The sequence below is a fragment of the Neofelis nebulosa genome, chromosome 2 (genome assembly GCF_028018385.1).
Source record: "Neofelis nebulosa isolate mNeoNeb1 chromosome 2, mNeoNeb1.pri, whole genome shotgun sequence".
NCBI lineage: Eukaryota > Metazoa > Chordata > Mammalia > Carnivora > Felidae > Neofelis > Neofelis nebulosa.
Window position 1 is genome coordinate 116481679 of NC_080783.1, and position 15006 is coordinate 116496684.

The 15006-nt window shown below is 37.7% G+C and overlaps 1 protein-coding gene across 4 annotated transcripts in view; it reads left to right on the forward strand.

Moving 5' to 3' along the window:
- ARNT (aryl hydrocarbon receptor nuclear translocator) overlaps positions 1–15006 on the forward strand; it is an 80390-nt gene that overhangs the window by 27910 nt on the left and 37474 nt on the right. For all 4 annotated transcript variants that reach the window (XM_058715865.1, XM_058715862.1, XM_058715864.1 and 1 more), the window contains exons 3-4: positions 4987–5031; positions 11809–11853. In XM_058715865.1, coding sequence (XP_058571848.1) covers positions 4987–5031; positions 11809–11853 — 90 coding nt within the window. The remainder of the gene's footprint in view (positions 1–4986; positions 5032–11808; positions 11854–15006) is intronic.

The window sequence follows — 15006 nt, forward strand, 5'->3', positions numbered from 1 at the left end:
TCATGAACTATGAGATCATAACCTGAGCCGAAGTTGGACGCTTAACCGACTGAGCCACCCAGGCGCCCCATCCCCTTTAATATTTCTTGTAGGCCTGGTTTAGTAGTCACGAACTCCTTTAGTTTTTATTTGGGAAACTCTTGTCTCCCCTTCTCAATGATAGACTCTTGCTGGTTAGAGTATTCTTGGCTCCAGATTTTTCCCATTCAACACTTTGAATATATCATGCCACTCCCTTCTGGCTTGCCAAGTTTTTGTTGATTAATCTCCAGCTAGCTTTATGAGTTTTCCCTTGTACATTAAGGACTTCTTTTGTCTTGGTGCTTTTAGTATTTTTTTATCAGTATAGTTTGCAGATTTAATTACAGTATGTCTTGGTGTTGTCCTTTTATTGATTTTGATGGGAGTTCTTTGTGCTTCTTGGATCTGGAGGTCTGTTTCCTTCTCCAGATTAGGGAAGTTTTCTGCTTTTGTTTCTTGAAATAAATTTTATGCTCCCTTTTCTCTGTCTTTTTCTGAGACTCCTATAATACATATGTTACCATGTTTGATCGAGTCCCTGAGTTCTAAGTCTATTCTTGTCTTGCATAATTCTGTCTTATGTTCAGCTTTATTACTTTCTATTATTTTGTCTTCTAGATCAGTAATTCATTCCTCTGCTTTTTCCAGCTTCCTGTTCATTGCATCAAGGCTGTTTCCAATCTTTTTCATTGCATTCTTCATCTCTGATTGATTCTTTTTTAATTCTTTTATCTCTGTTGCAAGGGTCTCACTGATGCTTCTTTTCTCAAGCCCAGTGAGTATCCTTATGATTGTTGCTTTAAATGCCTCCTTTTCCTGAAAGTAGTGAAACCAATGAAACCAGAAATGTCTGCAAAGCCCAAAGATTTCATGGTTGCTGAGAAAACTCAGTTTTCTTTAAACTTTGTGTCTGCATTTTCAAAATTAGAGAATGCTGAACTGCAGTGTATTTCTCCACTAAGGTATTGATATGTTGCTTGGTTTGGAATGCAGAGTCCATTAATTTCCAGAAGCGTGTATGTATTTATGTATTTCCAGAAGTACTTATTAATTGCCTAATTAGTATAAGATATTGTGCTGATTGCTAGTATGATACAAAGATAAATAAGATACGGTTCTTGTCTTTAAGTTGCTTATGTCCTAAAGGGAATAATCATTATACATATAAATAGAGTACAAGGTAGAATATGCCAAGTTTGCTAAGAAAGGAATGCTTACAGTACTGTGTATTTTTGTGTATGGAAATCCCATAATTAGTAAAGATTGGAAAAGCTTCAGAAAAGAGGTTGCTTTAGAAAAGCCTGAGAGAATTGGTAGTATTTTGTCCATTTTTTGGTGTTAAATTTCTCTTCTTTCTTTCCTTTTAAAAATTGTGGAACCAGTATTACAACTAGTCTTTAAATTTCACCCATTAATAGTAATGCAAGAGTGATCCCTGGGTTTAAGTGGTAACATGAGTAACATTTTATTTTATTTTTTATTTATTTTTTTATTTTATTTTTTAAAATTTTTTTTTTTTCAACGTTTTTTTAATTTATTTTTGGGACAGAGAGAGACAGAGCATGAACGGGGGAGGGGCAGAGAGAGAGGGAGACACAGAATCAGAAACAGGCTCCAGACTCCGAGCCATTAGCCCAGAGCCCGACGCGGGGCTCGAACTCACGGACCGCGAGATCGTGACCTGGCTGAAGTCGGACGCTTAACCGACTGCGCCACCCAGGCGCCCCAATGAGTAACATTTTAAGAGTTGCTACGTCTCCAAGAGTTTTACACATTTTTAACTCACTGAATAAGTAACTTACTCAAGGTTCTAAAGCCAGTAAATGGAAGATCTTTGATATGAACCTTGGGAGGTTAGGGGGGTTAGCTTCAGAGTACACTCTCTTAAACACAGTTTATGTTTTTGTATAATAGCAAACAATTGGAAATGATATAAATATCAAAATTAAGCAGCACTCTCAACAATAGCCAAATTATGGAAAGAGCCTAAATGTCCATCAACTGATGAATGGATAAAGAAATTGTGGTTTATATACACAATGGAATACTACGTGGCAATGAGAAAGAATGAAATATGGCCCTTTGTAGCAACGTGGATGGAACTGGAGAGTGTGATGCTAAGTGAAATAAGCCATACAGAGAAAGACAGATACCATATGGTTTCACTCTTATGTGGATCCTGAGAAACTTAACAGAAACCCATGGGGGAGGGGAAGGAAAAAAAAAAAAAAAGAGGTTAGAGTGGGAGAGAGCCAAAGCATAGGAGACTGTTAAAAACTGAGAACAAACTGAGGGTTGATGGGGGGTGGGAGGGAGGGGAGGGTGGGTGATGGGTATTGAGGAGGGCACCTTTTGGGATGAGCACTGGGTGTTGTATGGAAACCAATTTGACAATAAATTTCACATATTGAAAAAAAAATATCAAAATTAGGGGATTACGTATTATATTTGAAAATGGAGTATTCTATAGCTATTAGAAGTGACAAATATGTATCAGTACATGGTGTGCCTAGATGGCTCTGTCAACTAAGTGACTCTTGATTTTAACTTAGGTTGTGATCTCAGGGTTGGTGAGGTTGAGCCCCTGCTTGGGATTCTTTCCCTCTCTGCCCCTCCCCGTGCACCTGTGTGTTCTTTCTCTCAAGATAAAAAATAAACTTTAGAAGTGACAGATATGTATCAGTACAGAAAAATGTTCACAATATATTGGAAGGTTACAATTTATGTAATATATCACTCTGTCAGGAAGAAATATGTGTGCGTAGCAAAACTGAAAGGATACTCATCAGATTTCTAGATGATGAGATTATGGGGGATTTTTTTTCTTTTGTTTTTAATTTCTAGATTTTCTGAAATGAATGTATGTTGTAATCAGGAAAAAAAATTTTTTAAGTTTATTTATTTATTTTGAGAGAACGTGTGTGAGAGAGCATGAGCAGGAGAGCGCCAGAGGGAGAGGGAGAGAGAATCCCAAGCAGTCTCCATGCTGCCAGTGAAGAGCCTGACATGGGGCTCGAGCCCATGAACCATGATATCATGACCTGAGCCAAAATCAAGAGTCAGATGCTTAACCAACTGAGCCACCCAGGCGCCCCATCAGGAAAATATATTAAAAGAAGTAATACACATTCTTTTAAAGAAAGATTGGAAAATAGAAAGAATAAAATAGCAATAATCCTATTGCCCCAAGTCATGTCCTATCATTTTTTTTAGTGTAATTCCTTCATTCTTTATATGTAGATCTTATTAGTAGTTGTAATCATATAATTATATAGATTTTTTTTTGTATTTTGTATTTTTTTTTAAGTTTTTGTTTATTTACTTAGAGAGAGAGAGAATGAGCCAGGGAAGGGCAGAGAGAAAGAATACCAAGCAGGCTCTGTGCTGGCCACAGAAGACCCAATGTGGGGCTCAGTCTCATAGACTGTGAGATCATGACCTGAACCGAAGTCCAGAGTTAGACACTTAACCAGCTAAGCCACCCAGGCACCCCTGTTTTTGTTTTGTTTTTTAAGTGGGCTCCATGCCCAGTGCAGAGCCCCAGTGCACAGGGCTTGACCTCACAACCTTGAGATCAAGACCTGAGATCAAGAGACTGAAGCTTAACCACTGAGCCACCCAGGCGACCCTAATTATATAGTTTTATATAGCCTGGTCTTTTCACCTAACCATATGTAACCTTTTTTTTTTCTTGTGTTAAATATTTTACATAAATATAATTTTTCATAGTTATATAAGAGGATGTACTTGGTTTCTTATTTTGGAACATTTAAGTTGTTTTGAAGATGTAAATAAATGCTCTGTGAACATCTTTGTATATAAATTTTTTTCTCTTGAGTTATTTCCTTAGGATAGATTCTTAGAAATGGAGTTATTGGGTTAATAGGTAGATTTTGAACACATGATTAGGGGGCTACAGGGAGGAAGAGGAATGAACTGACTGAGCCACCTAGGCACCCCAATATATAACCCATCTAGAGACTCATAATGTGAGGTTATGATATTAGTAGAGATGCCAAGAGTGGTCACTGGGTTAAAGTGGTATCATTTTAGTTTAATAGAGTACAGAGACTAATAGGAGATTGTCCTATCTTGTTATCTATAATCTTCCTAATCCCTTGAAAGTCACTGCTGCTTTCACTAAATACATGTCTTATAGCATATTGGTTTTGCTTCTCACATGGCAGTTTCCTATTCTCACTTGTTTTATATTTTTGTCTACATAGACAGTCCCTTGAGGTCAAGTCTCTTGTTTTCTTCTCATCTAGCATTGTCTCGAGTGTAGCATATATTACATGTTTATTAGATGTATGATGGAAAGAAGCATTATTTGATAACTTTCTGAGATATTAAATTACTCCCTTATATATCATCACTGTTTTGGGATATGTTTCAGAAAGCTGGTAACCTATAGCTTAGCCTATAGAAATGAAAAATGGGGGCACCTGGGTGGATCAGTCAGTTAAGCATCTGACTCTTGACTTTGGCTCAGGTCATGATCTCATGGCTTGTGAGTTCAAGCCCCACATCCGGCTCTGTGCTGACAGTGTAGAGCCTGCTTGGAATTCTCTCTTTCTTCTCTGTGCCCATCCCCACCTCCCCAAAAATAAGTAAATAGTTTAAAAACTTTCACAGAAATGAAAAATGGACCTGAATTATTCATATTAATTTTTCATTTTGATTTTTGAGTGGATTCCTGTTCCTTGGTAGAGGTTGTACTCTGATGTAAAACTTTGGCAAAGGTGGATTGCCAACTTAGGAAAATGTAAGGTAGCAGTGGATACTCTTTTGATTGCCCAGTTTAGTGCAAGGAAGTCATATAGCTTTGTTTCACTTCTGTACACCTCCTCTTTTCCTTCTTCCATTTGGGTGAGTGTTCAGATAGCTTGTGGGTTGAGAATTTTTAATTTCATAATGCTCTGTATTGGCAGTAGGCTTATAATATTTACTCTTGGCTTTCTCCAGGTTGGATTTTGATGATGATGGAGAAGGGAACAGTAAATTTTTGAGGTAAGATTTTGAAAAATTTTCTCTAGATTTCTGATAATAAAAATTAGTTCACACACACAAAAAATTAGTTCATGGTATTTCTGACTTGTAATATTTTTGTCCTTAAGGCCTAAGGAGAGTGCTTCATCCTAAAACTAAAGTTTCCTATTATGTTATAACTCATAATAATTTTTTAAAGCAGTTTGTTAATGGCTCTAAGGGAAGGAGCTCAGTGAAGAGAGGGCAGAGAATTCCTAAGGCCCTCTGTTTCTGTTATCTGTTACTGTGTGGTTTAAAAATAATAATGATTTATAGTTTCTGACAATGCTGTGGATTGGCTGGGTTGTTATGGTGTTTTCTTTGTGGTCTTTTATCCTTAAGGAGGTCGTCAGAGTTTTTTTACATGCCGTTGGCTACAATCTGAAGGACAAGTCCCAGTCTAAGTGCTTAGCAAGCCTTTGCTTTATGTTGACATTTGCTTGTGTCCCATTGGCCAAAGCAAATCTTATATCCAAGTCTTGAGTCAGCGTGGGAGGAAGCTAAGGTATAATTCCTTGGGGGGGGTCATTAATGTACTTTTCATACCTTCTGATACCTGTTGACTTCTACAGACCAGGAATTGGTATTTGTATCCTTGAATAATGAATCTTCTGGAACACTGAAAATGGATTTTTTTTTCTTTTTTGAATTTTATTAAAAAAATATTTTTTTTTTTAGCATTTATTTATTATTGAGAGACACAGAGCATGAGCAGGGGAGGGGCAGAGAGAGGGGAGACACAGAATCCAAAGCAGGCTCCAGGCTCTGAGCTGTCAGCACAGAGCCTGACGCGGGGCTCGAACTCACAAACTGTGAGATCATGACTTGAGCCGAAGTCAACGCAACCAAATGAGCCACCCAGGCGCCCCTTGAATTTTATTTTTGAGAGAGAGAGTGTGAGCTGGGGAGGGGCAGAGGGAGAGAGAGAATCTTAAGCAGGCTCCATGCTCAGCCTGGAACCCACCACAGGACTCGATCCTGAGACCCTGGAATGATGGCCTGAACTGAAATCAAGAGTTGGACACTCAACTGACTGCCATCCAGATGCCCCCTGGACTTTTCGATATATTGATGGAGGAGTTTTTTCAGAGAAGAGAAATACTTATTCTGGCTGAAGATCAATGATTTGGCTTTGTTTTTAAGTAAGGAAAGCAGTAAGAATCAAAGAAAGGAAAATAGCCTTGCCTGCAACCTGCCTTTTTTTCTTTCCAGAGTTGAAAATGTTACGTAGGTGGGTCTACTTTGCTGAGTGACAAATATTTAATAAATAAAGTAGCCCTATTTAAAAAATATATGTAATATGAGTGTCCAGATTTCATTTATTTGTTTTATTAACTAAATCTTTAAAAAGTAATATATGTCATCAGTTTTTAAGCAGTACAGAGTTATATATAGTGCAATTATATCTTCCTTTCACTTCAGACCCTTCCCCTTAGACAAGTACAGTTTCCAGTTTATTGAGTATCCTTCCAGAAATATTCAGTACATATGTAAGTGTCTTTCAGTGTGTTTGTGTGCATGTATATTCATAATCTCCTCAATTTTTGTTTTTGCATAGAGGATGTCCATATTATAAATTAAATTGCTTGCCATTGTTTAGTTTTATAATGCTTAAGTGCAGTAAGAGACATCTATTTTTTTTTTTCATTTTCTTTCTTTCTTTTTTTTTTTTTTAAAGTAATTTTTAAAGTTAGGCTTGTATTTCTCACTACTTACTAGTTGCTGAATCCTACCAGATATTCTTGAAAACAACAACCATGACTTGGCTACCATAAAGAAATCATTTCAAAATATTGGAGAAAATAATTCTCCAAGAGAGCTCTTGAGAATTAATGAGTATTAATAAAAGTGAAGAGGGGAAGATATTTCAATTTTGGTGGAAGGATGGACTTTCTCAAACAGTTCTGGAAATTCTTCCATTGGGAATCCCTAATTATGATGATAGATGCTATTAGTGGAACTGTGTTGTGCATATGAATGGCATAGTGGTAATCACTAGTCTTACATACTTGTCAATTAGCTCTGGCCCTGAGTCATTGCCTCCATTTCCAAAAAATGGTACAAGAGATATGCAATCCAGAAAAGTTCATTTTTCCTTTCCCCAATCATAAACAAAAAAAACAAAAAAAACAAAACTGTCACAGTTCATTTTACCAAGTGGGTCATAATGCCTGAGAGAGGCATCTCCAAATTTCTTTATCTTTTTTTTTTTTTTTCTTTTTCTTTTTCTTTTTCTTTTTTTAAACAATTGGAATTTTCCACTCTGGTCAATGTATGAAAGCCTTACGTGCATTGTTTCTGTAAGTCAGCACTAAATCTCCTTGGTGGATGCTACTTTTGAAAGTTTTAATTTATTTCTTTCTATTGATTTGTTCAAATGCCATTTTGTTACATTCTCCAGACATCTATAACATAATTTTTAAGAATGTCAAGGCTTTGAAACTCTAGGTACAATATCAGAGTTACTAGTGTCTAGAATAGTGCTTCTCAAACTTTAATGCATGTACAGAGCCACCTGGGATTTCTTGTTAAGATGAAGATTCTAATTCAGTAGGTCTTGGGTAGGGCCCAAGGCTCTGCATTCTGATTCACTCTTAGGTGATGCTGCTGCTTCCAGCTACTGACCATACTTTAAGTAGTAAGGATCTAGAAGACTCATTCTTGAGATTCCAAGTTAGTATATAAATTATAGGTCTTTTTTTCAGTTTAGGTCACATGTTTTCACCAGGAGTTTATAGCATCTGATTTAAAGCGTGCTTGTGTCCTAGGAACAGACCATTTGTACTTGAGCTAAAATTCCACTACATCTCATGTTTGCCCATTCTTCTTCTGCTCTCCTGTTCTTTTTCTTTTTATTTTTTTAATTTTTTCTTCTTTTTTTATTTGAGAGAGAGAACATGGGCAGGGGAGAGGGCCAAAAAGCGCGCGCATGCGCGTGCGCAAGAGAGAATATTTTAAGCAGGCTCCACACTCAGCGTGGAACCAGACTCAGGGCTCGATCCCATGACCCTGGAATCATGACCTGAGCCGAAATCAAGAGTCAGAAACTCAACCACCCAGGTGCCCCTCCTGTTATTTGCAAAAACTGAAAATTCTTAAGGTTGGACTAGTTGAGGATATACAGCCTATGAAGGAACAATATAAATTTGGCTCTATTTTTTTTTAAACATTTATTTATTTTTGAGAGACAGAGAGACACAGAGTATGAGCAAGGGAGGGGCAGAGAGAGGGAGACACAGAATTCGAAACAGGCTCCAGGCTCCAAGCTGTCAGCACAGAGCCCGATGCGGGGCTCGAACTCACAAACTGTGAGATCATGACCTGAGCCAGAGTTAGTTGCTTAACTGACTGAGTCACCCAGGTGCCCCTTGGCTCTAATTTAATAACTGGTTTAACTGCAAATTTCGTGAGACTTAACCTTTCTCCCAAAAGCTCAAAGTTGATAGATCTTTGCTATATATCCTGTAGCAGTGAGAAGAGGAAAATTCAAATCATCCAGAGAATAGTGTTTCTATTTTTAATTTAATTTTAACTTCTTTTTAGATGATTTTTTATTTCTATTCTTGAGTAATCTCTATACCCATCATGGGGCTCAATCTCACAACCCCTAGATGAAGAGTTGTATGCTGTACCGACTGAACTAGCCAGGCACTCCTAGAGTAGTGTATTTAAAGTTAGGTTTCTCTCCCCCAACAAATCCTATAGTTTCTGTATTTAGCAGACATGGGTTATTGCTTACTAAGTACCAAAGTTGTTAGGATGAATGGATTATGTTTCCTTGATCAAAACGATAAAGAGCATTGTTTAAGCCGTAACTAAAAATTATCTCTTAAAAATTTCTGTGGATCAACTAAAACAGTGAAAAGATAACCTATGGAATGGGACAAAATATTTGTAGATCATGTATCTGATAAGAAGCTAATATCTATAACATATGAAGAACTATCACAACTCAATAAGAAAAATCGCAACCTGATTATAAATGGGTAAAGGACTTGAATAGAAATTTTCCAAAGAAGATATGCAGATGGCAAACCAGATTATGAAAAGATGTTCTACTCACTAATCATGAGAAATGCAAATAGAAACTACAGTGAGATACCACCCCACACCCATGATGGTGGCCACCATCAAAGAAACAGAAAATAGGGGCACCTGGGTGGCTCAGTCACTTAAGCATCTGACTTCAGCTCAGGTCATGGTTTGTGAGTTCGAGCCTCATATCGGGCTCTGTGCTGACAGCTCAGAGCCTGGAGCCTGGTTTGGATTCTGTGTCTCCCTTTTTCTCTGCCCTCCCCCCCCTTGCCCTCTATTTCTCTCTCTCAAAAGTAAATATTAAAAAAAAAGAAACAGAAAATAAACGTTAGATAAGGATGTGAAGAAATGAGAATCCTTGTGCACTGTTGGTCGGACTGTAAATTATAAATTTAACCACTGTCGAAAACAGTATGGATTCCTCAAAAATTAAAAACAGAATCATTGTATGATTCAGCAGCCCCACCTCTGGTTATAAATATCCAGAGAAATTGAAAGCAGAGTCCTTGGCACAAAAACAGACACTCAGATCAATGGAACAGAATAGAGAACCCAGAAATAGACCCACAAATGTATGGCTAACTAATCTTTGACAAAGCCAGAAAGAATATCCAATGGAATAAAGACAGTCTCTTCAGCAAGTGATGCTGGGAAAACTGGACAGCGACATGCAGAAGAATGAACCTGGACCACTTTCTTATACCATTCACAAAAAGAAACTCAAAATAGGTAAAAGACCTAAATGTAAGACCGGAAGCCATCAAAATCCTCTAGGAGAAAGCAGGCAAAAACCTCTTTGATCTTGGCCACAGCAACTTTTTACTCAGCACGTCTCCGGAGGCAAGGGAAACAAATGCAAAAATGAACTATTGGGACCTCATCAAAATAAGTTTTTGCACAGTGAAGGAAACAATCAGCAAAACTAAAAGGCAACGGACAGAATGGGAGAAGATATTTGCAAACGACATATCAGATAAAGGGTTAGTATCCAAAATCTATAAAGAACTTATCAAACTCAACACCCAAAAACCAAATAATCCAGTGAAGAAATGGGCAAAAGACATGAGTAGACACTTCTCCAAAGAAGACATCCAGATGACCAACTGACACATGAAAAAATATTCCACATCACTCATCATCAGGGAAATACAAATCAAAACCACAATGAGATACCACGTCACACATGTCAGAATGGCTAACATTAGCAACTCAGGCAATAACAGATGTTGGTGAGGATGCGGAGAAAGAGGATCTCTTGCTTTGCTGGTGGGAATGCAAGCTGGTGCAGCCACTCTGGAAAACAGTATGGAGGCTCCTCAAAAAATTAAAAATAGAATGACCTTATGACCCAGCAGTTGCACTACTATGTATTTATCCAAGGGTTACAGGTATGCTGTTTCGAAGAGACACGTGCACCCCAATGTTTATAGCAGCACTATCAACAATAGCTAAAGTATGGAAAGAGCCCAAATGTCCATCGATGAATGAATGGATAAAGAAGATTTGGTATATATATACAATGGAGTATTACCTGGCAATCAAAAAGAATGAAATCTTGCCATGTGCAACTACGTGGATGGAATTGGAGGGTATTATGCTAAGCAAAGTTAGAGAAAGATAAATATCATATGACTTCACTCATATGAGGACTTTAAGACACAGAACAGATGAACATAAGGGAAGGGAAGCAAAAACAATATAAAAACAGGGAGGGGGACAAAACATAAGAGACTCTTAAATATGGAGAACAAACAGAGGGTTACTGGAGGGGTTGTGGGAGGAGGGGTGGGCTAAATGGGTAAAGGGCAATAAGCAATTTCTCCTGAAATCATTGTTGCACTATATGCTAACTAATTTGGATGTAAATTAAAAAAATAAAATTATTTTTATTTTATAAATAAAAGAGTCTTAAAGAGATATTTGGACACTCATGTTCGCTGCCCCATTTTCACAATAGCCAAGAGGTGAAGCTACCCAAATAACCATTTATAGATGAATACCTAAAGAAAATGTGGCATATATGTCCAATGGAATATTGTTCAGCCTTAAAAAGGAAAGAAATCCTGGCATATGCTACAATACGGATGAATGTTGGGGACATTATACTAAGTAAAATAAGCCAGTCACAGAAAGACTGTATGGTCTCACTTAATAAGAGGTATCTAAAGTAGTTAAAATTAGAGACAGAAAGCATAGTGATAGTTGCCAGGAGCTGGGAGTCAGGTGGGGAGGAGATGGGAAGATGATGTTTAGTGGCTACAGAGTTTCAGTTTTACAAGGTTAGAGCCTTCCATAGATCTGTTGCACAACAATATGAATATAGTTAGTACTACCAAAGTGTACTCTTAAAATTTACCATCTTAACCTTTTTTATGTTCCATGTCCCCCTCCCCCTCCCCCTCCTAATAATTAAACAGAACAAAACTATCCCTAACCTCAGAGTGGTGCTGACAGGGCAGTCAGCTGGGCCCTCATGAGGTCATCATCTTTTTTTGGAGTGTTTGATAAATAAGGGTAAAGGAGAACATCAGAGACCTGACAAATAAGAGTCGTGGGTTTTTTAAGTTCTGTGGGATGCTATTACTGTTTCTGTTGCCTTGTGATACTTGTCCATTGGCGCTTTTTTTTTCTATTGAATATTTTTACCCCTTTTCTAGTTTTTATTTCAGAATGAAATAGATAACAAGTATAATGCTTTGAGCTAATCCCATTTTTCTTCTTCAGGTGTGATGATGATCAGATGTCTAATGATAAGGAGCGATTTGCCAGGTAATGTAGTAGAGCATCTTGGGCCATCTTGTGGAATCAGGCAAACAAGCATATTGAGTTTTAATTTGATCTCATTGAGAGTTAATTTCTCTGTTCAGTCTTCTTTCTATTCTGAAAGCTGACAGAATTACGTATGATAGGGGTGCCTGGGTGGCTCAGTCAGGTAAGCGTCCGACTTTAGCTCAGGTCATGATCTCGCAGTCTGTGAGTTCGAGCCCCACGTCGGGCTCTGGGCTGATGGCTCAGAGCCTGGAGCTTGCTTCCGATTCTGTGTCTCCCTCTCTCTCTGCCCCTCCCCCGTTCATGCTGTGTCTCTCTCTGTCTCAAAAATAAATAAACGTTAAAAAAATTAAAAAAAAAAAGAATTATGTATGACAGCTATTGTTAATGTTCAGGTAACATGGCTTCAAACTGATGGTAGAATTTACACAGTGTTTTTATTCATATGATGATAGGTAGCTATACATTGTGCTTGCTGGGTGTCCACAGGAACACAGGCTATGGATTTCTTGGTTGCATTTTTATTGAATGGGTCCACAAAATTTGTACAGATAATAGTTTTCTTTTAAAAATGACAACAGATTTGTAGCAACGTGGATGGAACTGGAGAGTGTTATGCTAAGTGAAATAAGTCAGGCAGAGAAAGACAGATACCATATGTTTTCACTCTTAGGTGGATCCTGAGAAACTTAACAGAAGACCATGGGGGAGGAGGGAAGGAAAAAAAAAGTTAGGGAGGGTGGGAGCCAAACCATAAGAGACTCTTAAAAAGTGAGAACAGTCTGAGGGTTGATGGGGGTGGGAGGGAGGGGAAAATGGGTGATGGGCATTGAGGAGGGCACCTGTTGGGATGAACACTGGGTGTTGTATGGAAACTAATTTGACAATAAATTTCATATTAAAAAAAAAAAAGACAACAGAAACAATTTTTGTGGAGGTGAGTTTTGATTGGAATAAATTTCTTTAAATTTTGTCAAGATGAAAAATGCTTTTATTCAACAACAAATCCTTCACAAGTCAGATGTTTCGTTTTTAGGAAGTTCATTCTGTATATTATTAAACAGTGAATTGGTCTTTTTTTTAATTGAGTTTGCAGCCACCTCAGAAAAACAAATAATCAAAAATCCAGTGCTTACCTGAGTTCTTAAAATATATTTACTGCTGATTTTGCTAGTCTAGGGACCATACTTTTGAGAACCACTGATGTAGAGGGCTAAGAAATGTCAGAGTAGCTTATAACTATCTGAAACAGTAAGATGCCATTATAGACTTGGAATAAGAGATTTTAATAAATAAAATATGTATGGGATTTTTCTCTAGTAGCACTATACAGGATTGATTAAAGAGAAACACTGTACTCAGGGAAGTAGATGGGAGGCTGTTGAAGTAATAAGATAGCTCTAAAATCATAGTGCCTAGGCTAGAGTGGAGGCAATGGCAATAGGAAAGAAGTGAATTTAAGAGATTTTCAAAGGGTTTATTTATTGAAGTATATCCTTGTAAACACTTCAGGATATGAACCATCTCTAAAATGAGAAGTTAGTCATAGATACTTGGGGAACAGTTTTTCGAGCTGCATTAGAAAGTTAAGCCCTCAGGGGCACCTGGCTGGCTCAGTCTGTAGAGCATGCAATTTTGATCTTGGGGTCCTGAGTTCAAGCTCCTTGTTGGGTGTAGAGATTGCTTAAATAAATAAACTTTAAAAAAAATTAAAAAAAGAAAGTCAAGCCATCAAATAGTACTGATGGTACAGGTTCACAGTCTCTTTTTATTTATTTATTTTTAATTTTTTTTTAATGTTTATTTATTTTTGAGACAGAGACAGAGCATGAGTGGGGGAGTGGCAGAGAGAGAGAGGGAGACACAGAATCCAAAGCAGGCTCCAGGCTCCGAGCTTTCAGCACAGAGCCCCAATGTGGGGCTCGAACTTATGGGCCATAAGATCGTGACCTGAGCTGAAGTCAGATGCTTAACTGACTGAGCCACCCAGGTGCCCCAGGTTCACAGTCTCTTGATTGAAATTCCAAAAAGCTATGAAAGCATTACTTGAATTATTTTAGTTTTCATTTGTCATACTTAATATAAATATTTATACATTCACATATTTCATTCAGAGATATGAGAGTAGATAAAGGGATTTGTAGTAGTAGGAATAATGATAATAGGAATTTTAGATATTTAACTTTCTTTCAAACAACTCATTCCTCTAAGAGAGGATTTGTTATGCTGTTCACCTCACATATCCTTGGGAATTCAGTAGAGGGTCTTCAAAAACTGAAAATGTATGTATTTTCTCAAATCTTTGAAAAAAATATTTGTAGTTTGTTAAGGAACTGTAATAACCCAATGAACATTAAGTATATATACTTAATATAATGCAGTTCTCTTGCGCTTCTTATCAACATATGTATATTTTTATATTTTTGTTCTTACTGTTACTGTGTTCTTTTGAATCTTTTCTTCCTGTTGACCATTTATTTTTATTTTTGTTTTGAAGTTTATTTTGAGAGAGAGAGAGTGTGTGTGTGCGGCACTGGTGTGCACATAGGTGTGCGTGAGTTGGGGAGGGGCAGATAGAGAGGGAGAGAGAGAATCCCAAGCAGGCTTCCCCACTGTCAGCACAGAGCCTGACATGGGGCTAGATCTCACAAACCATGAGATCATGACTTGAGCCAAAATCAAGAGTCAGATGCTTAACTGCTTAACCGACAAGCCTCCCAGGCTACCCTCATTGACCATTTTATAGAAACTTTCCCATGTACTGATAAAGTCATGGTACATGTCACAACTGAATAATCTTTCAGCCTGTTAATATGTCATATCTATGTAGACATTTTATTTGAGGCTTCTTTATCTATATTTAAAATGGAGTTGATTACTGATACATTGGCCTACCAGCATGTTGATGTTTCTTCAGTTGCCACCAACTCAAAGTATTTCATTTTTCCAGAAAAACTTAGTGGTAATCCTTTGTAGCCCCCTCCAGGGGAGTGGGGGCTGGCACTGGGGATCCAGCAGTGTTGGGGCTTTACAACAAAGAAATGGGAGAGTGACTAAATAGAAATATACTACCGGGGTGTCTGGGTGGCTCAGTCTGTTGAGCATATGACTCTTGATTTTGGCTTAAGTCATGATCTCATGGTTTGTGGGATT